This window comes from Coloeus monedula, assembly GCF_965178545.1.
Source record: "Coloeus monedula genome assembly, chromosome: W".
Taxonomy (NCBI): Eukaryota; Metazoa; Chordata; class Aves; order Passeriformes; family Corvidae; genus Coloeus; species Coloeus monedula.
The window spans coordinates 11,560,111-11,584,849 of record NC_138821.1 but is presented as its reverse complement, the minus strand read 5'-3'; the positions used below and the strand labels follow the sequence as shown (position 1 = coordinate 11,584,849).

Below are 24,739 nucleotides of genomic sequence, written 5' to 3'. Positions count from 1 at the left end.
TTGTAAATGTCCAGATTTGCCACACTTTATAATTTCTCTAGTAAATCCATGTTGCTGCTATTTCAGTTATACATCTGTTGTTTGCTTGTATATTGTTCATTGATGTTAACTGCTATATGACAAATTTTTGGTAACTTTCTTGCACTGATGAAGTCGAGTTACATTCTGCTGTATCAGAAACTTTTATAAGAACACTCTCAACTCTGAATTTAGTTCTGTCAAAATTTGAGTGATGTTAATTTTAAGTTCTGCTAAATGTAAGTGTTGTAAGTTTATATGAGGCTAAGGCTACGTTCTGTTGAGTTTGTCGTTAATTTATGGGATGTCAAATTTAAATTCTGTTAATTTGATATTCTGTTACATTTAAGTTCTGTTAGGCTTAAGTTCTGCTGAAGTTAATTTCTGACAAGTTTAACTGCTGTTCAGTCTAAAGTTTGTTTTTTAATTTCTGTTAAGTCTAAGTCATAGATTGATTTCTGTTCAGTTTCAATGATGTTAAGTTCTGTTTGGTTAACTCTGCTCCATTTAAGTAACAAGTTTAAGTGAAGTGAAGTTTAGCTTCTGCTGGAATATGCTCGTTTAAACTGAAAGATGCAGGTTTTTTGTTACAGAGACAAGATTGAACCAACTGAAACAATTATGATGAGAATTGGTAAGCAGCTGTTTAAGAACATGAAATAAGTTGTAAAAATATGTGAAGATTCGGTTTGCTAAATCCTTAAATTCATTGAAAATTCCATGGGTGTGAATGTTCTGCATTGGCCCATTGGGATGGTTATGCATAACAATCTTTGCTGTTCCATCTTTGACAGGTAACACAGAAGAATGACTAACAGTTCTAAGTTATGGATAGTATTGATTGTAAGCTGTTCAGTCCTTTCTTGCTTGCTTTTATTTTGCTTTATTGTCTTATATGCATAGATGTATGAAGAAATATACTCTCGATTTTTTAAAATAAGTTACTGTAGATGTATTATTGATTCTGAATATATTCTCAATATCATACCGTGAATTCACTGACTTTTTATAAAGGGAATTATCCATAAGATGTTATTTGATGTTATGCATTAACGCAGCGATTGGTGCTCGAGGCACGAGCTCTGGCGTAGCCCAGGTCAGAGACAGTCCAGCTTCGTTACTTCTGCCCGTCGCAGAAGCGACTTCGGGATCAGGAAAAGAGCTGCTTGCTGGGCTAGCTGGCTGGCTTCTCGGCAGAGGAAACACGGCAGGAGCCGACGGGATCGGCTCACGTTAGCTCGGAGACAAAGGAAGAGAGAGACTGTTCGGGTCTGGCTTCTAACAGGTTTATTGTTAGAAGTTTCGAAACCCAAACAAGCTGGAAGGCTAGAATCCGATGTGATGGGATGGTATGTGATGGAATGGCTCCTCGGAGCCTTGTCCTCAGTTTTATAGGGAATTTGAAAACCCCGGTGAAAGGGGAAAACAACCAATGAGTTACAAGCCAGGGGGAGGATACAATGTAACAAGAACCACTGGGGTAAACCGAGAGGCGGGAGTTATAACAGAACCAATGAACAACTGAGTAACCGAGAATTTTCCCACCGCCGGGGGGGGTGCGGCTTAGGCTTCTGAGCCGCCCCCTGAGTCTGACTCCGGGGAACTCGATCCAGGGGAGGGGCTGGGATTGATTGGCATCACGGAGCCCCAGCCCCGCAGTGGGCTGGGTCACACCAACAATGCATATGCATTTCTTTGATTCTTTGCAGTTCGTTTATGGTACCACTGACTATTTAGCTAAGGATGAATGATAAAGCCGGCTGTTTTACAGACTCACATACTGTTATGTAGCTATCTGCACGATGTGTCATTTTAAGAAACTTTCCCAACTGCTATTAATAGAGGCTTGTTTCTAGAATATGTTAGGGGAACCTTTCCAGTTAAGGCCTTGGCTCTGGCCAAGCCCTGGCCCTACCTGGTTGGGAAGCATGCCAATAGACCCAGGTGTTCCTGCACTAAAAATGTAATTGAGGCACTTTGACTTGCTGATTGGGATGTATAGAAGCTGGACCCCTTTCGAGGTACACTTGGAGGCCTTGTCTGGGAAGGTCTTCCAGGTCCTCATTGTGAAACAGGGTTCATCAGCTACGGCAGACTCTGGGTGATGGTACAGTATTTAGGCAATTGAAAGTGTATTGTTCTAAAGCACTATCTTTTTGTCGTGTGATACTGATTACACATCTTACTTTGCTTTTTTTGCTGGGTGTAGGTTTATTGTTTCATTACATGTATTTCCTTGCTTTTATGTTGCCTTCACATTCATATTGACAAACACACGTTATCATAAAAACAAAAAGGGGGAATATGACCTCTCAGGAATATCTAGATAATGCAATATTTACACTAAAGTTTTGCAGGAGGATCATCAATCTTGATCCCCAGCAGAGCAATATCGGTCTGAAGATTTGCATGTGTGGAACCAATTTCTAAAAGGTTTTACGTAAGGATCCACAATTGGGCATGCAATGGCAAGGCCTAGCTGATCTACTAACCTAGGGGAGAAGGTACGTATGTGTTTTATTGCCAACAGGTCTAGCGTAGATACCTGCTCGACCTGACAAACATCAGTTGCCTCTGAGAAAATGAGGCCCAGCAAGAGGAAAAATGACCCAATCACTATCCAGCCCTCGTGGCCAAGGCAGGAGCAAGAGTAGGAACCCCGGGAACATGGCTGTGACCTGAGGGCTTGCGGAGGCAGACTGCCAACTGCCTTGTGTCCTACTGCATCTGCCATCATGTTGTTGTGTTCCTGCTTACCTTCTTCAGAAGTTCCCTGTTCCATGCTTCCAGAGAGACATTTAGCGGTGTTGGGGTCCGTGTTTCCAGCTGGTGGACTCCCTCTTGTCTGGGTGGCGTGGCCCCTGAGCTCCAGCCATGGGAGCTTTGGAACAGTAGCCATTTACTGCCAAGTGCAGAAGAAGAAGCAGCTCTCTCTCTCTGGGAACATTGGACACTATTTTTGTTTTCCTATGTTATGAGTCTCTCTGTCAATGGCATAGTTGTTCTTGGTGGGTTTTGTTGGTTGTGATCTGTATTCCATGTGTTTTGTCCTGAGGCCAGCAGGTGGCCAGTGGTGGTCTTAGTGGGGTGGTGGCTTTACAGGTGCAGACTGTTTTAACATTAGAATACATGAACCCTTTGCATAAAAAACAAAAGAGGGGGAGATGTGACATTTAAGTAAAACCTTATAAAATGAAGGCCTTGTTGCCTTTGTAAAATTATGGCTCAAGCCTGTTACTTAGGCTAGAGAAGGACTGTGAGAAAAGTCCGTGAGAAGAAAAACAATTAGTTTTTACCCATGAGAATGTAGTATCAACAGAAGCATGAAAGTTAAACAATAGGAGAAAAACAGCAACATATCTGCACCTGTTATTTTTCTGAATGCTTGAATGCTTATGCTATAGGTAGCCAATGGTAGTATATTGAAGTTAATAATAGCCAAGGAGTCTATTGTAGTAGTTTAGCAGCCAATGAATATGTAACATGAATGATAACATACAAAAGCTGAATAAAAGAGGCTGATTTGTTTAATAAACAGCTTTTTGGGCCTTGAAAGAGGCACTGTCTGTGTGTGTCATGACCACCCCAACAGCAACAGGTAACCACCAAGGACCACCAGAGTGACCCCTGGGATAGGAGAAAGCATGAGCCAGTGGGAGGGAAAATATGTTCATGGATTTGGAGAAATTATCATATGTATGTTTTTCTGGGAAAACAAATGAACATGTATGTAAAATATAGTATATAAACAGGAGCTTTTCTGTACTTGATATGCACGATAGGAGGAAATATCCACTCGTGCATCCAGTGCTGACTCAAGAATGCCTGCTTCTTAATGCTATATTGGTGTTAAGGAGTTTATTCTACCAATTTCAGTAACATCAACAACATAGAAGCTGTCAGAGTTGCAAAGCACAGGACAAATCAGTGCCCAGGTTCTGACTCTCCACAGACAACAAGAAAAGCCAAACAAGACCTTATTGTCAGGACAGTGGTGGTGGCAGGAAAGGACACTGCTAGTGTTGGTACCTCCAGGTACCCAAGAATGAAGGGAGTCTTAGACTAGGATCCATGTGACTTTGCTTTGATCTTTCACTCAGACCTACCTTCTTGCTTCATTACAAGTCATTCATTTGACCTGACCAACTCCTCCTTGGCACCTTCTCTCTAAGAAAATGCACCTTTCCAATCTATTTCACCAGCACTTCTGTTCAGGCATCTCACTGACTGTGAAACCCTACAAAACAGCAGGAACAAAGGTCCCCCTACACAGCTGTCCTCTAAATATTTGTCTCTGATACTCTTCTTTGTCCTGCTTGCCTCCACGGCCTTAAGGTCCCATTCATTTTGACATGCTCTGATTGTGTTTTTACATATATACATATACACACATGTAAATACACCTCTAAGATATTACATGTGAAGTGTTAAACATGCTACACAGACAAGACTGACCTATTTTTTTTTCAGATTTCTTCAAACAGCAAAAAGGATACACGAAATTCAAAATAAAGTTGTTCACTAATTCAGTTAGCATACTTTGAGCACACCAGGACAACAGGCTCTGCCCTCAATATATTAAGAATCCCCTCCTCACAGCCCTCTTTGGCACTCACCACATCACCAGGCACAGAAGATGCAAAAGTGCTCAGAAGACAAGAATTGTCTTGTGCCTTATCCTCTCTTCAGATACCTAACATCAGGTAGGGAAGGCTTTAACATGTTATCTTAAAATTTACAAGACTGATGGAACAAATAATTTTGGGAGGTGTTGTGGGTTGACCCAGGCCAGATGCCAAGCAACCACCAAAGCCACTCACTCACTCCCCTCTGCAGCTGGACATAGGAGAGAAAATTTAACGAAGGGTTCATGGGTTGAGATAAGGACTGAGAGAGATCATTCATCAAATACCATCATGGGCAAAACAGGCTCAACTTAGAGATATGAAATGAATTTATTACACTAACAAAATCAGAGCAGGATAATGAGAAGTAAAATAAGCCCTTAGAAACACCTTCCCCCCACCCCACCCTCCTTTCAGCTCTACCTCCTACCCCAGCAGTGCAAGAAGACAGGGAATGGGCGTTATGGTCAGTTCATCACCCATTGTTTCTCCCACTGCTCAGGGAGAGGAGTCCTTCCCCTGCTGCACCGTGGGGTCCCTCCCACAGGAGACAGTTCTCCATGAACTTATCCAGTGTGAGTCCATCTCACAAGCAACAGCTCTCTGAGAACTGCTGCAAAGTGAGTCCATTCCACAGGCAACAGTCCTCCCAAAACTGCTGCAGCATGGGTCCCTCTTCCACAGGGTGCAGTCCTTCAAGGACAGCCTGCTTCAGCATGGGAGCAGGGCGCCTCTCTCCATGGGCCTCCCACTAGATCACAGCCTCCTCTCAGGCATCCCACTGCTCCAGTGTGGGGCTCCTCCATGGGCTGTGGGTGGATCTCCATGGGCTGCAGGGGGACAGCCTGCTTCACTGTGGGCTTCAAAATAGGCTGCAGGGGAATCTCAGCTCTGGTGCCTGGAGCACCCCCTCCCCCTCCTTTTTCACTGACCTTGGTGTCTGCATAGTTGTTCTTCTCACATGTTCTCACTCTGTTTTTCTCTGGCTGCAATTACAACTGCACAATCATTTTTTGTTTTTCTTTCTTCTTAAATATGTTATCACAGAGGTGTTACCACCATTTCTAATTGGCCCAGCCTTGGCCAGCAGCACGTCTATCTTTGGAGCTACCAGGGATTGGCTCTGCTGGACATGGAAGAAGCTTCTAGAAGCTTCTCAAAGAAGCCACCCCTGTAGCCCCCCTACTACTAGAACCAGGCCATGCAAAACCAGTACAGTAGGTCAGTGTTGTTAACTTCACTGCATGACAGGTACTGAAATCAGATGGATCTTACTAGATATGCTCAACGTCCAGATCAACAGCAAAATCTCACATTTTGCTTTCGCACAAATCAGAAAAAGCAAAAACTGAAACATAAAATATATGCACATTCTTCAGAGAAAGAACATGACAGAGTGCACAGGATTCTGCAATAAAATTCCATTTAGATGTGAGTCATAATGACACCTGTAGCTCAGGCATTTCATCTTGTCATCTAATTAGTATCTCAACAGTCACTTCTTCTTGGCATACTGAACCTCAACTAGAAGTGTGTCTCTTGACTGCACAAAACAGCTTGGAGTTTAGCACTGGTATTTTCTGGGGCTCTCAAGAAGGTAAAGGCACTTTGGGGGAAAGAGAGGTGGGGAAAAAAGAGGAGGGAGGTGGGGGAAAGCAAGGGTAGGGAAGAAGGGGCCCAGCAGCCATCTCTTTTCCAGAGGCTTGGATGAGGAGGAAAGCTCTAACAGGACATGATTTTCAATCTACTGCAATCTCCAGAATGCAAGCCTGTTCCCATGGTTTCCTTGTCATGTTTCACAGACATGCTCAAATTAGTTCATGGGCTCTGAGATATAAAGTTCAGTAGTTTCCTTTGCAAAACAACTTTCAGACTGTGAGAAGGGCTGTTGCTGTCGCTGGCAAATGACTAATTAGACCAACTGATGCTGACTGATACTGAACAAGGTGAGAATTAAGCCAAATTGGATGGGGCCACTTAGGTGCTGTTGCTGAGGCATAGATGGGGAGAAATAGTACCCTGCAAACACATGAAGACTCTCTGATACTAATCATGCTGTTTGGTGGGATAAAAGGGTCATAAGACAATGGGGGTAGAAGTACCACCCACAGTAGCACATTCCAACAACTGACAGACAAAATCCCTGCCTTGTCTTGACATGAAAGCATGAGACTGTCCAAAAATCAACACCCTCTGTTCTAAAGTTTGGTTAGATCAATTTAGTTGCTGTAATGAAATCCTTCAGCAGCATCGACAAGTGTCACTGCACAGCTAGCACAGCAAGAAGGAACCAAGATCTGAGGGTTGGCACTAGGACTAGTGCTGTATTTCACAGGTATATGGCAACAGAGACAAAGCTGAGGCATCTGACAATAGAGATAGATGAGGATTTTGGAACCTAAAAAGTAATAGAAGGCAGACAAAATCATAGAATCAATGATGAAGTGTTTCCAGTGAGATAAATCAACAATTATATGGTAAACAGTGATAATATTTTTTAAATAGTATTTTTAGATGAAGTTTAGTGGATGTTTTTCAGATCATCTTTGAAAGAAAACACTCAACTAATACTAGTCATAATTTTGCTATTCTAAAGACTAGATCTCTCAGCAACTTGTTCACAACAGAAAAAACCCTCAAGTGTTGGGTGGAGTCGCGGGAGACAAGCACTCAAGCAATATGATCAGCAAGTCTCGATTTATTTTTCAAAACTACACTTACTTATAGTACCTTTAATTAGTTCATACATATTGCAAAAGTTGAGCTCCTCATTGGTGGGAGCTATTCCGTGGGATCTGCAAACACGGTGGTCTTATCTTCCTCTTCCATATGGTTTCTCTCTGCTTACTTATCTGAATGCACATTCTGTTATCTATGCAACCTCTTGCTCAAGGACTCAGTGTCTGCATCTTTACTAAACCTGCTGTGTCATCATGACCCTTGCTTTTTAGCCATTCTTCAGAAAGACTCTCAACACTTCCCCTGTTTTCTTTTTGCATGATCATAGTCATATTGACTGACTTCAAAATTAAATTTTTTACGCATGACATTATACAGCTAAGCATAAGTAAACCAAGCAAAACAATTATTAGCAACAGCATTAAAGATTTAATCACACTTTTCATCCATCCTTCTAAGCCCATCCACTCTGTAAGTCCTTCTAATCCGAAAAATCCAGAGTCTTTCTTTATTTTTTGGGAGTGTTCAATCAAATTCTTAATTTCGGCGTGGATGGACTTAGAATGATCCTCAAGATCCATACAGCACATTCCTTCAAAGTCTTCACAGCCATGGCCGTGGGCTAAGAGTAGAAAATCTATAGCTGCTCTATTCTGAAGCAGGGCGTGTTGGACTGAACTCAGATCTTCTGCAAGTTCAGACAACACTCGGCTGGTACCGTTTGCCTGTTTAACTACCCAACATGCCAGTTTTTCTAAGTGACGATGGGCTCGTGCCGCAGCTGCACCAGGAACAAAAAAGGGAGGTAAAAAGCACTTCTGATTTGCTCCATAGCGTGAGGTCATCCTGACATTCAGGTGTTATAGTTTCTGTTAAAGACCTCCGCCATCGTGTTCGGTGTGTAGCATTAGGATGGTGCTGTGGAAGTGCAAGACTCAGTTGGCCAAAGGTACAGGGCCCACCTACAGGCCTGGATGGAATACCTGACCAGGCACGATTCCCACAAATTAGGAAAAACCCTCTGGGTAACTTTCAAGGGAAAAACGTTCCAGGGGCTGCAAGAGATCGATTTCTCACGGTAACGTTGCACCATTCTAAATCCCACTGTGAAGCATTGCCAATAGGATAAATCAAGGTGGGGTTGGATTCATTCAGTCGACAGCCATTAAGGCTGCCCTCTTGGCATAAATTATGTGAACTATTAATATAAATACAGGCTGTAGCGTTAAGAGAATCAACTAGTTCTATCTCTTGTGGCTCAGGGCCCACCGGGAGTTTATCATCCCAGCTATCATACTCTTGTAGCCCATGCGTAACGTTAGTAGTGGTAGTCAAGGGCCAGAGGCTCCGGGTAGTCTTAAGTGTTTGAGTCTCTGTAACAAAGAGACGCCAAGTACTATCATTTAACGGCACCCCAATCAAACATGTTAAGAAGGGGGCACTGGGCGAGGCTAAGGAAGCACAGAATGTTGTAGTGTTCAATTCACGTGCCAAGGAGACCCAGATATTATCTCTAGGGTCAAACACCTTAGGAGGGTAGGAAAGGGGGTGACCCATTACTGAGCCTGCGATTAGCAGCACGATGCTTAAACCGCCGGCAAACATGATCCCACTTTCTTGGGTCAACTTGCCACTGAATGGGGACCCCGATATTTGGTTGGCATGAGGATTGCAAAACTACAGAGTAGCTATCGGCTAAGATCTTTTTTGCTAAATGCTGTACTGACCACGCTAATTCTCTTAGCCGCAGATCTTCAAGATTTTCAACTAATTGCAAACTGTCAATGATATTTTTGCCTGTGAGTTGTACTAATGCTCCTTGAGCCGTCTCACGGTGCCAGTGAAAACTGCAAGACTGACACCAAAACCCTTCTGATAGATGTCGCTGGTGGACCCACCACTGTAAATTACAGCCTCCGCAAAGCAATCTTACCCACGCTTTATGATTATTACAATTACATGCAAAGCAACTAGACTGGCAAAAGCGTAAAAAATGTCTCTGCAAATGTGGGAGGAGATAACCCTCTATCTCCTGTTCAGAGTTCACAAGGAAGGTAATGCAAAACCGCTGCTCAACTTCCTGCAGGATTTGTGAGATCTTCCTCTGTACCCTTCTTTTCTTCTTCTGTTGTGGGTTGCTCATCAGTGACAACAGGCTTAGTCCATTTGGCCGGAACCCATAGGGGACGTTTTAGTTGTAATAACAGATCAAAAAGTCGCTGGTTTTTCACTTCCTTGATGACAGCGTCCTCGATTCTAGAAACAATTCCTACAACATAAAGAGAGTCTGAAATGACATCGAGGGGTTCCGAAAAATGAAGGGCGGCCCACAGTACTGCTACAAGTTCTAAGGTTTGTAATGTATCAGTAGGGGTAGCTGCGATCTTATGGTGGCACCATTGTTGATTATAGTGCCAAACAACGGCAGCTGTCCTGGTTCTGCGTCTGGCATCAGTAAAAACTGTCAGAGCATCAGGGATAGGCCCTCGGTGCTGCAACGGTTTGGATATCCAGGTCCAGCTTCCCAACCAGTTGAGTAATTTTGGAGCTAATGGGCCGGTGCGAACTTCTGCTCCAGAAGAGAGCAATGCTTCAGTGAGCTGCGAGGAGTTGAGTAGGTACCAGTCTAAGGTAGGTTTTTCCATGGGGAGGTAGATAACTGCAGGTTCAAGGCCACTAATTTCCCAGGTGCGTAGACGTCCTTTCTTTAAAAGAGTTGCTAAATTTTCAATCTTTGGAGTGACTGTTTTTCTTTGCTGCAAGGGGGGCGAAATCCATTCTAGAACGGAGATGTCCCCCGTTTTCTTTTGCTGAGTAATGGCTCCTAAGAGATGTTCTCTACTGTTCCAGACAGTTAAGGATAAGGGGGTGTCGGGGTCTAGACGGTCAACAAAGCCTCTGGAGATACAGGATGTAATTTGCTGCAAGACTTTAGACTGTTGCGGCGTAAACGTCACAGGAGTACATGGGTCTGTGCCCTTTAGCAAAGGACGTAGCTGTTCCAATAGCATGTTGGGAATTCCTGTAATGGGAATTCCTGTAATGGGTTTAAGCCATTGTAGGTCTCTTAGAAGTTTCTGGGCCTCATTTAGGTTTAAAATAGATGCTTGAATATGTAACTTCTGAGGTTTTATTCTCTGAGCGGTAATAGTCCATCCTAGATATTTCCATGGAGCAGAAACTTGTATTTTGTTGGGTGCCACAACAAGGGACCAAGCAGCTAAAGAAGTGATGATCATTTGCACTTGATTAGAGGTGAAAGGTTCTTCTTGAGCGAAAAGAATATCGTCCATGTAGTGATAAATGATGGCATCAGGCATCTGTCTCCGTAAGGGTTGCAAGGCAGCATCAACATACAGTTGGCACAAAGTAGGTGAGTTTTTTATCCCTTGCGGCAATACAGTCCATTCAAATCGTCTAGCTGGTTCTCCTTTATTCAGGGCAGGTAAGGTAAAGGCGAAGCGCTTGGTGTCATCTGGATGCAATGGAATAGTCAAATTCCTGCGGCTGTACATTCGCGACGAATATGACCGGGTGTCCCACAGCAATAACACTTCATGCGGCCACCTGGAGCTGGGCGGGGACGTGCTGCTGCCGCTTGGAGAGGAGCAAGGGCTGCCATAACCTGATTTTGGGAACTAATGGCTTGTTCCTTTAATCCTTCACCTAACTTTTCTAAAGCCTGTGCTAAGAACAGCTGAGAGCCAGTGGGCATGGTAGCAGCCTTTTCTAGGAGCTGCTGGACAGTCCAATCCCCTGGGGTGGAAGTAATGAGAGCGCGAGTGGCTTGGTTACCATTTTGTAGGAGACATTGTTTTAATAATGGATCGTGCATGTGCTCTTGAACCCCGGCTTTTGAAATTGCCTCCATGACTTTATCAACAAAAGAGCCTAAAGACTCTTCCCGACCTTGCTTAATGCTCATGTACATAGGAATTCCACCCGGGGCTCGAACTTTGTCCAGGGCTCTCTTAGCAACTGCCATAGCTTCCCGCAATTTAGCAGGGCCTAGTGCAGCCTGAGCCTCAACCCTCATATGTTGACCCTGTCCTAGTAACTCATCAACCGTAATGTCAGCCAAAGGGTCCCCCTGGGGTCTGTTAAGATCTGCACTCACAGCTGCTTCTTCTCTCCAGCGAGCGTCAAAGAGTAATCGCTGGTGCGGGGTGTACATTAATTTAGTGATGCCTTTAATGTCAGCAGGAAGGAGAGTAAAGGCATTAAAAATATAGTCAAGCATCTGTTTTACGGGCTCGCTCGTAACACCGTAATTCCCCACCGTTGCTCGTAGCTGAGCTAACAGCTTCCAGTCGAGGTTAGTAACTTGCGCAATATTGCCTCCCTGTGGATTAGGAACAAACAGAACAGGGAAAGCCAAGCTTTCCTGGGCAGCCGCTAGCATCTCTGCATCGCCCTTATGCAAACCGTCACGAGCGAGAGCTGCCCACAGCTCTCTATGACCCTTGGCCATGGCCTCCGCGAGGTCAGAATCTGCCCCAGGGACAGGCTCATGGCTTAGGAAAGGGTTTTGCGAACGAGAGCGATCCGGAGGAACAGACGGCTGCGGCGGCGGCGGCTGCTGCGGCTGCCGCGGCTGCTGCGAGGGGGACGGGGGCGGGGACTGCAGGGGAGGATCAGGGGGCGCAGAGGGTGAGTGTGAAGCCGGGCCGGAGGCAAATGCCTCAGGCGGAACCTCGACTGTAGCAAAGGTGGGGGGGTTAGGGGCAGCGGAGTAAAGGGAAGCAGCAGAATCGTAATTACGGTTTTTATCATGGGCTGCCTTAATTTTTTCTGCTGCCCTTTTCTCTGCTTGAGCCATCAAAAGTTCATTATAGACAGGTTTCCAAAGCTTACTCATTTTCTTAGCAGGCTTATCATCGTCTAGGACAAGGTCCCAAAGCTTATCACCATAAGCACGCCACTGACTTAATTCATGAATAGAATGAGGGTCCACAAAAAACCCATAAGACCGCGCATGGGTTAAAAGCGCGGAGAGATCTTTTTCAAGATCAATCCCCTTGAAATTACGCTTAAGCAAAAAAGCCTTAAAAAGTTCCTGTGCTGCTTGCCTTTCCATACTTACGACGGTACCGTTGCTAGCCCCTCCAGGCTTCGGCAGCACGTATCGGCGAGCCCGCCTGTGCGGTCACTCGGGCGCGGAGGAAATCGCTGCAGTATACGCGACCTCTTTCGCCGTCCGTCTAGCTGCGGGACCCGACCCCAACGCAACTCCCCCGTCGCATAAGGCAAGGGCAACTTCTCCTGTTCGGGCGCCAGATGTTGGGTGGAGTCGCGGGAGACAAGCACTCAAGCAATATGATCAGCAAGTCTCGATTTATTTTTCAAAACTACACTTACTTATAGTACCTTTAATTAGTTCATACATATTGCAAAAGTTGAGCTCCTCATTGGTGGGAGCTATTCCGTGGGATCTGCAAACACGGTGGTCTTATCTTCCTCTTCCATATGGTTTCTGTCTGCTTACTTATCTGAATGCACATTCTGTTATCTATGCAACCTCTTGCTCAAGGACTCAGTGTCTGCATCTTTACTAAACCTGCTGTGTCATCATGACCCTTGCTTTTTAGCCATTCTTCAGAAAGACTCTCAACACTCAAGGAATACACATCTTCCTTGTTTGTTAGATAACACTTGGGATTTGTCTCTAAGATATTTCTGTAACAAAATATGGTTTCCTCACTTGGCACCACAATCTTTAGCAAACTCTCCTTGTAATGCTTCTTACTACCTTTCTCTCATTACCTTCTTTACTGGCTTTAAACTTCCATTTGCTTCCTTTCAGGTCTTCATACAGAAATGATCACACTCTCTTACTACTCACTCCATCAACCAAGTTCACCTCATCTTTTACTGCATATCCAAGTTACTATTTTTGATATGCCTTCTACATGTGAAAATGCTTTTTATTTTAGTGGGCCTGGCACTTTTGTCATTCCTTTCATTTCAAGTTTAAAACCCACAAACCCCTTATTCAACATTAAGTTGTCAGTTAGCAGTCAGTTTTGAGAGCTTTTACACTTCACCCTCAAAAATAAACACTTTTAAATAAATGATTAGCACAACCTGCACTTTGACTGCAGACAGCACAAAGCTGAAGTCATGCCTTCACCAGCATCAGTGGAAGTATCAGAATTTGTATATGGAGCGAGTGGAATGAACCATGCTAAATAAACATGCATTTTATCACTATTACCATCAACTGATTTTTAGACAAATCTCAATCCCTTCAAGACTGCTACAGCTGCATGCTAAGTTTCAAACAGAATCATTAGTCCACATCACAAGATGAGAATTTAATTATTTCATTTGTAGCAAAGAACTGAATTAGATTCCTAGAAAGGTAAACAAAATAATTTTATATTCATAAGCAACAAATCAGTTAGAAACATCCCACTGAGCACTGCAGGAACTATAAAGCCTCTTTAATTCATTTTGAGTATGCTATTACCATACCAGCAAGTTCCTTCTTTTTCATAACTTACAGCCTAGTAAACATTATTGAATTTCAGAAGCAGTGGTTGCCTCCATATTGAGCTATAACTGGAAGCGACAGATCTCCTGTTTCCTTGATTGTTCACACCACATATATGCCAAACAGGTTCTGAGATTCCTCTTAAGGCTGGACATCCAAATCCTGTCCCTGAGGGGCCTCTGGAGCAGTTTGATTGTCAGATATTCAAGGCATTCCTAGGACTGCTCCAAATCCCATTTCCCTCATGATTTCCCACCATAATGGTGAGATTCACAGGAAGCACATGGCACAATCCATTTCTGGATATACTAGTATGACCATACAATGTGCTTGGAGCAAGTGGTGCCCTGCACAGCCTGCTACAGAGGCTGATGTGGGAATAGGTACACAGGTCTGTGCAGTAAATGTCAGTCAAGGGATTGTGCCAAGTACTGTGCCATGGAGACAGACCTTGACTGCTGAAGAGGAGTGGCCATACCTAGACTAGACTGTCTCACTGATGAGCAGCTCATAAGGAAGACAACCATGCTGAAAGCAGAATGGCTGCACCAGTACTACCCTTGGGTATTGCTATCCAAATAACAAAGAAACATTTCCTCACTGACAGCTCATGCCCTTGCTTTGATTGCACTGGTGGAGGCTGGAAAAGACAAAGTATCGTGTTAGTTGTACTGGAACTACATTATCAACTAGTTGGCAAAGTATACTTTAAAATATAGTTTATACTTCAAAAAGGCACCTATATTACTGTAGTTCTAACCCCAAGATAGCAGATAGGTATCAGGGCTTTACCCAGTGGAAGTTAGTTTACTTGTTGGGAGTGCCATCACACGGCACATACAGGACAACCAAGGGATCAGTCCCAGCGAGGAAGGATTTAGGAATGGCAGGTCCTGCCTGATCAACCTGCTCTCCTTTTATAACCAAGTGACCCGCCTAGTGGATGAGGGAAAGGCTGTGGATGTGTCTACCAAGACTTCAGCAAAGCCTTTGACACTATCTCCCATGTCAATCTTCAGGAAAAGCTGGCAGCCCATGGCTTCAATGAACGCACTCTTTGTTGGATTAAGAACTGGCTGGACAGCCAGGCCCAGAGAGTGGTGGTGAATGGTGTTGCATCCAGTTGGCGGCCGGTCACTAGTGGTGTCCCCCAGGGATCAGTTTTGGGCCCAGTACAGTTTAATATCTTTATTGATGATCTGGATGAGGGGATCGAGTGCACCCACAGTAAATTTGCAGATGACACTGTTGCTGCCTGTTCTGAGCTTCCCCTCCCCCTCCCCAAGACACTTGCCTCTGCCATGTGCCCCGAGCTCCTTTGTTCTAAGCACGGGCAAAACCAAATGTAACTCAAACTCTTTAGCAGTGTCTGATTGGACGGTCACCCCGGGTCCGCCCCCAGTCCTTCCCTTTCCCCTTCTCCGAATAAAAGAGGCGATCAAGGGAGGCCCCGCCCTCTTTTGGCTCTGCTACCCTTTCTGCGATGATCTCTTGTCGTCTGTTTCTTTTTAAAGCTTCTAACTGCGGGAAATTGAGTGAACAGAGAGCTATATTTCTCCCTCTTTGCTTCTGCTGGTGGTATTTGCTTTGCAGCTGATACAGTTGTTATAAACATATATTATAGTATTGGCTTCTTGCAAAGTATTAAAGTAGATATTATATAATGTTAGAAATGCTTTTTGCTGTGTGGATGTAGTTTTCTCTCGTTTTAGCAAGAATGTTAGCGAGCAAGTAAGATAACCTCCAAGGGAGCAGAGGATGAGGCCCAAGGAGCTGCTAATCAACACTTTGTCCAGAGAACAAAAGGGCCCAAAGGCTACTCCGCCCAGAGAACAAGCGCCAGGAGGGTCCGAGAGCCCTTATCACCGCTCTGCCCGGGGGGCAAAGAGGCCCAAAGCTGCAATCAGCCCTGACTGTCTGGAGAATTAAGAGATCCACCCTACCATCGACTCTTACCTAGCGGGCCCAACCCCAAGAATCAAAAGAAATAAAACCACAAGGCCGAAGACTACGCATGCTCTAAAAAGGCGGACCCAAGGAGTGGCCATGCAGAACAGTTCCTGGAAAAGTTTTAATATGAATAGAGAACAGACAGTAAAAATGGTATAAAAAGGACTCACCTCGAGCATCAGGTGTGCTCTTGGCAGAGCGCCAAGGCACCCGGCCATTATCCCTTTGCTTTATTTTATGTGTCTCTTATTGTCTTTATATTAAACTCTTTAAATTCTAACAGGAGAGTGAACCTCGTTTTTCACACAGTTACCGATTTTAGAGCTACTAAAGTGCTAGATTGCCTGTGCTACCTCTCTGGGTTGCTCGAGGCTTTCTAAGGCATTGAACTACAAGCGCTAGCTGGTAAAAGCTGAAAAGATACCTCCTCATGACACCAAGTTGGGGGGGGAATGTTGATCTGCTGGAGAGTAGGAAGGCTCTGCAATGGGATCTGGACAGGCTGGATCGATGGGCTGAGACCAACAGTATGAGGTTCAACAAGACCAAGTGCAGGGGCCTGGCACATCAGATCAACAGAAGTATAAAGCTTTAGTAGATAGCAGTGCACAGTGTACACTGATGCCATCAAAGCACAGGAGTGGAGAACCTATCTGGATCTCTGGAGTGACAGGGGTATGCCAGAACTTGTCTGTAATAGAGGCTGAGGTGAGCTTAACAGGGGACAGATGACAAAAGCACCCCATTGTGACTGGCCCAGAGGACCCTTGTATCCTTGGCATCAATTACCTCAGGAGAGGGTACTTCAAGGATCCAAAAGGGTATTGATGGGCTTTTGGTGTAGCTACAGTGAATACAGAGAAGAGCAAACAGTTATCCACCCTGCCAGGCCTCTCACAAGATCCCTTCATTGTAGGATTGCTACAGGTGGAAGACCAAGTACCAATTGTTACCAGGACAGTGCACCGGCAGCAATATCACACCAACTGAGACTCTGTAACTCCTATCCATTAACTGATTCACAGACTGGAGAGCCAAGGAGTAATCAGCAGAACCCACTCACCCTTCAACAGCCCCATATGGCCAGTGCGGAAGTCAAATGGGGAATTTTTTTCTTTTCTTTCTGTTTAGTTTAGTTGGTTTTGTTGTTCTAAGTGAAGATTGTATGTTGAATGTAGTTTTGATGATAATTCTTAAATATGTGATTCACAGAGGAGAGGGGTGGAATGTGTTGGTTTTGCACAGCCTGGTTTTTGGTAGTGGGGGGGGGGCCACAGAGGTGGCTTCTGTGACAAGCTACTAGAAGCTTCCACCATGTCTGGCAGAGCCAATCCCTGATGGCTCTGAAGATGGACATGCTGTTGGCCAAAGCTGGGCCAATTAGAGAGGTTGGTAACGCCTCTGTGATAACTTTTTTACTTTTACTTTTGCTTTTACGAGCAAAGCCTCACTCATGGTAGGAGAAGCAGTAAAGGACGGAACTCTGCAGTGGCAGCGAATTCTTCCCACAACAACAGCAACCCAACCATTCCCCTCCGGTCCAGAGAGCCAGAGAGAGCAAGGAGCTGAGCCCAGCCCCTCACCCCCCAGCCAAAATCTTGTGCATGCCATCTCTGCACCTCCCAAGAGAAAGCCCCCAAGCTAAGAGAATGCAGCCAGCTGCACCCCTTCCCCCCATCTTGGCAACATCCTTTGTATCTCTTAAGTATCCATCATTCCGGTCTCTTAGGCAACAAATGGGAGAAAAAATCCCTAAGACAAAGAAAAAAGAAGGAACAAATCCTAACCTCCAACATAAGCTCCAACATGTGTCTAGTTCTCGGCCCCTCGATTCACGAAGGGCATTGAAGTGCTGGAGCGAGCCCAGAGAAGGGCAACAAAGCTGGTGAAAGGTCTAGAGAGTAAGTCATATTGATGCCTTAGGTTTTAACTTTTATATTTTTCAAATCCTGTACTGCCTAGTGTGTAACTGAAGTTTCTTGTGGCCTGTTAGCTGCTGTTCTCTCATGCTGGTTAGACATAACAAGCCTCTCTAGGTTTCCACCTCAAGGACACCAGGCCCCAAAATGTGTAAACTAAAAGCCTCTGAAGGGGGGGCAAACTTGGGATAATTACATAATGAACTGAGGTTATAATTGGAGAATTAACCCTGATATGCAAATGGACCAAACTTATAAAAGTGTGAAGAACCCGTGACTCGGGATCCATCTTGGGTGTAGCCTTTTGACTGCCCAGGGCGTACCTTTGAAGGCCCTTTAAATAAATACCTCCCTTTATTCTCTTATTCTTGTCTAGTGTCTGTGTTTTAGGTGGGCACCTCAGGCATCAATATGAGGAGCGGCTGAGGGAGCTGGGGGTGTTTAGCCTGGAGAAAAAAGGGGCTCATGGAGGATGTTATTGCTCTCTACAACTACCTGAAAGGTGGTTGTAGCAAGGTGGTCTTTGGCCTCTTCTCCCAGGAAACTAATGACAGGACAAGGGTCATAGCCTCAAGCTGAACCAGGGGAGGTTTAGGTTGGACATTAGGAGGAATTTCATCACAGAAGGAGTTGTTAAACATTAGAATGGACTGCCCAGGGAGGTGGTGGAGAAAAGACCGGACACGTAGTGCCATGGTCTAGTTGAAATGGTGGTGTTCCATCATAGGTTGGACTCAATAATCTCTGAGGTCTTTTCCAACCTAATTGATTCTGTGATTCTGAGTGTAATTACAGGACATCATCTGATCTCAGGAAACTGCCTGGCATTTTGACAAACTAAGCAACAAAATGCATACCTTAAATTTTGTGCATAAGTGTTGGCTCAAGTGCCTGTGTGACAGATAAAACTGGAATTTTCTTATTTCACACAAAATTGGAATTGCCTACATTAAAGGCCTATATTTCGTAGATCAATAAAAATATTCAAGCATCGCATCACCACAATGTTACTACAGTTAGGAAACATCTAATCAAAGGCCAGGAAACAATGCTTTTTAAGACCTAGTTAGTTATTTCAGTATGGCCTCTTTTTATGAACAGGAACTATTTTCCTTACATGGTACCTGAATGAACTGCTGTGACACTGTGCCCCCACCCCCCACCAACCTGACTTTTATTTCCTGTAACTGCTCAAGTGATCACCAGTGGTGGTCGGGTCATGTTGGGAGAAATGGATTAAAAGGGTGTCCTGGTTCTGGCCAGAACAGGGTTAATTTTTGCAGTTGCCAGGAGGGGGCATGGCCAGGACCAGCAGGTTATTCTATACCACCTCAAGTCATTGACAGGGCAGGGAAAAAGGGTTCCTTCTGTTAGAGTAAATGTGACAGAGGAGAGCCTCGGGCTCTGTGGTGAGCATTTTTGCATGTGAATCACTTTCTCATTTGTATAATTTTGTTATTAATATTGTTGCTGTTACTCTTGGTTTTCTTATTTCATTTCTGTTTCCAGTAAATTGTTCTTATCTCAACCCATGATCTTTGCCTTTTGGGCCTCCAACTGGGGCGGGGGCGGGGCCGGGATCAGTGCATGGGGGTTTTTTTTAGTGGGAGTACTAAATTGGAGAATACGATTCCTGAACCGCGACAAAGGGGAAGACTGTTGAGGAGGACTGTAAATACACTTAAGTGACCTTGCACCTGGGAATAATCCTTGATAAGCTTGTGTGAACAGCAGCCAGTGATCCTCTAGCATGGACTGAGTTCAACAGTGCCTGTATCTCCACTTATGTGCCTCTGACTGGGTGTTGCTTCAGGAATCCCCTGGTTATTGAGGTAACAGAAATGAATTTACTCTGTGGTTTAGGCATGGGTTTGTGGCAAGAGTAACAAGACAAGCAAGAAGCTGAAACAGAAGGCAATCTTTAAAAGATCTAAACATGGGTCCCATCTGCAATAGTTGAATTAGTGCAAGTGATTTGAAGATTACCGTGAGCACTCAAGAGCAGCAGTATTCTTTAAATACAGGATTTAAGGATGTTACTGAGGAGCAGAAGAGAAGGACTAAATTTATTTTCATGCTAAGTAAATACAGTGCTTTGTAAAAAAAAATTGGAGAAGTAGCAGATTATTTTCTTTTGTCTAAGAACTTAGCTCCAGAATTATATTAATTCTCAAATCCTGCCAATGATAAGTTAGTCACAAATGTTATAGAAAAGGTCCCTATAATGCCCTTCAATCCATTCCAATAATAAACATATTCTAGCTTTTGCTCCAACCTGATTTTAAAAATTCATAATTAACATGCACAAAAAGGGAGGATCTTTTTTTAAAAGCTGTATCTCACATTTTAAGGTCAGTAAATACCTAATTATCAGTAAAAATTATCTCAGATCTTGGATGGCCGATTAAGATCTGTTGTAAGAGACATGGATAGCATTTGCATTCAGTTGTGAGGTAACTAGGGAATCAAGAGTTTAGTACTCACCTTTCACAGAAATCTCATCAAAATGGATCATTACTTAACCATGTGCTTGAGCACCTGTGTCTTTTTCCAGAAAACTTCACAAAGATCCTGGGTGTTTTAATATTGTGCATAATCAGACATGCTGCAGAATCAGGCCTCAAACCAGCAAGACACCACCTTTTCCTGAGCACAGCCAATCATTTCCTGGTAGGAACCCAATTCCTATCTATGTCTAGATGCAGAGAGCTCTGGAGGTCTAAGTAGCAGGCTTGCTAAAGCAGGGAATCCTTTTATGTTTTGTAAAATAACAAGAACAAATATTGACATGGAAGGGACATATACTGTGATGCTGAAAAAGCACTTAGAAAACAGTATTTAGAAGCTGAAAATAAGTTAAGTCAAGATGAATTGACCCTGTGTAATTACCAGTTAACTCTTTTAGTCATGCACAAGTCCGTGAAAAATACAGCTAATGCAAAAGCACAGGCCACGGAATCACAGAATCACCACCAGGTTGGAAGAGACCTTCAAGATCATTGAGTCCAACCCATGCCCTAACACCACCTCAACTAAACCATGGCACTGAGTGCGACATCCAATCTTTTTTAAACACATCCAGGCATGGTGATTCCACCACCTCCCCAGGCAGATGATTCCAGAACTTTATCACTCTTTCAGTAAAAAACTTTTTCCTAACGTCCAACCTAAATTTCCCTTGGTGCAGCTTAAGACTGTGTCCTCTTGTTCTGTCAGTTGTTTCCTGGAAAAAGAGACCAATCCCCACCTGACTACAACCACCTCTCAGGTAGTTGTAGAGAGTGATAAGGTCACCTCTGAGTCTCCTTTTCTCCAGGTTAAACAACCCCAGCTCCCTCAGTTGTTCCTCATAGGGCTTGTGTTCCAAGCCCTTCACCAGCCTTGTCGCCGTCCTTTGGACACATTCAAGTGTCTCAATATCCTTCCTGAACTGAGGGGCCCAGAACTGGACACAGTATTCAAGGTGCGGCCTCACCAGTGCTGAGTACAAGGGAAGAATGACTTCCCTGGTCCTGCTGGCCACACTATTTGTGATACGGGCCAGGATGCCGTTGGCCTTCTTGGCCACCAGGGCACACTGCTGGTTCACGTTCAATCAGCTGTCGACCAGTACCTCCAGGTCCCTTTCTGCCTGGGCACTGTCCAGCCACTCTGTCCCCAGCCTATAGTGTTGCAGGGGGTTATTGTGGCCAAAATGCAGGACTCGGCACTTGGACTTGTTAAACTTCATCTTATTGGACTCTGCCCATCTATCCAACCATTCCAGGTCTTATTGCAGAGCCCTCCTACCTTCCAACAGATCAACACATGCTCCCAGCTTAGTGTAGTCTGCAAATTTACTGATGGTAGACTCAATACCCTCATCCATGTCATCAATAAAAATATTGAACAGAACTGGCCCCAGCACAGATCCCTGAGGGACACCACCAGTGACTGGCCATCAACTGGATGCAGTACTGTTCACCACCACTCTCTGGGCCTGGCCATCCAGCCAGTTCTTAACCCAGCAAAGAGTGCTCCTGTCCAAACCATGAACTGCCAGCTTTTCCAGGAGTTTACTGTGGGAGACAGTGTCAAAGGCCTTGCTGAAGTCCAAACAGACATCCATAGCCCTTCCTGCATCCACCAGGCAGGTCACCTGGTCATAAAAGGAGATCAGGTTGGTCAAACGACCTACCCCTCCTAAACCCACGCTGGCTGGGTCTGATCCCCCAGCCATCCTGTAGGTGCTGTGTGATGGCACTCAATATAAACTGCTCCATTACCTTACTGGGTACTGAGGTCAGACTGACTGGCCTATAATTTCCAGGATCGTCCTTCTTACCCTTCTTGTGAATGGGCATCACATTGGCCAGCTTCCAGTCAGCTGGAACCTCACCAGTGAGCCAGGACTGTTGGTAAATGATGGAGAACGGCTTCGCAAGCTCATCTGCCAGCTCCCTCATCACCCTGGGATGGATCCTATCTGGTCCCATAGATTTATGAACATCCAAGCGGTTCAGCAGTTCTCTGACTGCTTCTTCCTGGATAACAGGGGAACCATCCTGCTCCCTGACACCATCTACCAGCCCAGGAGGACAGTTGTCCTGAGGACAAACCGTCTTTCCGATAAAGACCAAAGCAAAGAAGGCGTTAAACACCTCCACCTTCTCCCCATCTGCAGTCACTAAATTCCCTCCCGCATCCAGTAGAGAACCGAGCTTGTTCTTACCCTTCCTTTTGCCATTAATATATTTGTAAAAACATTTTTTATTATCCTTCACAAAAGTTGCCAAATGAAGTTCTAGCTGAGCTTTGGCCTCTCTAATTTCTTTCCTACATGCCCTAACAACCCCCTTAAATATTTCCTGAGATACCTGACCCTCCTTCCAAAGATGATACACCCTCTTTTTATTCCTAAGTTCCTTCAAAACCTCCTCGCCCATCCAGGCCGGACATTTACCTCGTTGACTCATCTTTCGGCACACAGGGACAGTCTGTTCCTGTGCCTTCAAGATCTCTGTTTTGAAGCACGCCCACCCTTCCTGGACTCACTTGTTTTTAAGGGCTGCTTCTCAAGGAACTCTCCGAATAAGTCTCCTGAATAGGCCAAAGTCTGCCTTCTGGAAGTCTAGTATAAAATTTTTATTGATGCCCCTCCTTGGTTCACCAAATATTGAAAACTCTATAATTTCATGATCACTATTCCCCAAGCAGCCTCCAACTACCACATCTCCCACCAGACCATCTCTGTTTGCAAACAGCAGGTCTAGGATAGTTCGTCCCCTGGTGGGCTCACTCACCAGCTGTGACAAGAAGTTGTCCTCCACACACTCTAAGAACCTCCTGGACTACCTCTTCTCTGCTGTGTTAAGTTCCCAGCAGATGTCTGGTAGGTTAAAGTCACCTACAAGAACAAGGGCTGGTGATCCTGAAACATCCTCCAGCTGCTTCTAGAATAAGTTATCCACCACTTCTTCCTGGTTGGGTGGTCGATAACAGACTCCCAGCAGGATGTCAGCCTTAATGGCCTTCCCCTTAATCCTTACCCATAGGCATTCAACTTCATTGTCATTAGTTTCAATTTCCATGGCATCAAAAGCCCAAAGGTCTCTGTCTTGGGGTGACTTTACGATGTGTATCCCATATTGCTGCCCTATGTCCAGGAATTAATTTTGTGCCTTTCTATGCCTTTAAACTGAGCCTGAGAGGGGGGAGGAAAACTTGAGCAAAACTTTTTCAAAGCAGTTTGCAGCTTGTTCAAGGTCACACAGAGATAGAGACTTTTTTTTTTTCAACTGCAGCAGGAGAGCGAGGAAGCACCCGGCTTGCTGTTTTCCAGTCAGCTTTTGACCAGTTTTTCAGCTTCTTTTTCTCCGGAGAGAGACTGAGAGTTGAACTTTTTTTTCCTTCCCTGGAATTTTGGATTTTCTCCCTTTTCTGCTGGACTGCTTCAATATCAGAACACATCGGGAGGACTTTCCACCGAGCACAGAGGGCCTGGCCCTGGGCCAAGTCCCAGCTCAGAGGAGAGCAAAGGGAGGACTCTAACACTTTCCCAGGTTTTTTCTCCACAGCGTTGAGATTTTATTATTTAGCATTATTTTCCTTTTCCCGTGTGTTTGTTCAATAAATAGTTTTATCTCCTTCACTTTCCTTTGAGGAAAATTTATTTTTTCCCAAACCTGGTGGAGGAGGGGTGGTTTGTAACCTGCCTTCTCTCAGAGGATATATTTCTAAATTTGGCCAAACCGGCACAGTCTCCCAATTTCAAAGTCAATTAGCCAAGTAGCTGCTTAGAGCCCCATTTACTGTATGCAATTATTTGACAACAGAGCTACATAGCATACATTATTTCATAAGCTTATTTTTGTTGTCATGAAAAACACTTCATACTCTATGAAGTCCTGAAATGGCAGCACACTCCACAGTAAGTTGTGTTGGAGAAAACACTGGTTTCTCCAATATCACACAGTACATTCTTTTAGCTTTTTGTACAGGCAAGCCAAGGCTAGCAGACTATTGGAAATGAACAGGCACAAAAAGTAGGTATTACAAGAACACGTGACAAAGATTATTTCATCAACACTTCACAATAAAGTGTTGACCATTTAAAGATCATTCTTCAGTTTTCAAAACTCACAGAAGATCTCATTATATATCCTGTTACAAGAATAGCTTCGAGATTAACTATGGATTCAAGACTATAGCATACTGTTTACAGAATAAGTCATGTAAAAGCATTTTAAAAACCCAAACTCTAAACTCTGGCAATATTACCTACTATGGTTTATACTATGAGAGACACCATGAAAAGGGGAAAAACAACATTTCTCAACAAGCTGAGACTCAACTTAGCTAACGGTCTCAAAAGGAACTTTCCAGACTTCAGCTTCAAAACTGAGCAGCAAACTTGGACAAGGATAGCTATGAGACTGGATTATTTATTTATTTTTAAAATACTTTCTGCAAAGTTAGACACTGTTGTAGTAAAAGGTAGATCTATCCCACCTGTAATAACACATCCCTTGTGCCAACTCTATTTGTACAGCCATGCAGTCAGCTAGGTTACAGTA

The 24,739-nt window shown here is 44.3% G+C and overlaps 1 protein-coding gene across 1 annotated transcript in view; it reads right to left on the bottom strand.

Annotated features, from left to right (window-relative positions):
- The window catches only part of LOC309584591 (homer protein homolog 1-like), a gene marked incomplete at both ends in the record, with an annotated part of 390,758 nt that extends 367,504 nt beyond the window's left edge, over window positions 1-23,254 (bottom strand). The window contains 2 exons of the mRNA XM_082300685.1: window positions 22,009-22,285; window positions 23,213-23,254. Coding sequence (XP_082156811.1) covers window positions 22,009-22,285; window positions 23,213-23,254 — 319 coding nt within the window. The remainder of the gene's footprint in view (window positions 1-22,008; window positions 22,286-23,212) is intronic.
- Between the last annotated feature and the right edge of the window lie 1,485 nt (window positions 23,255-24,739).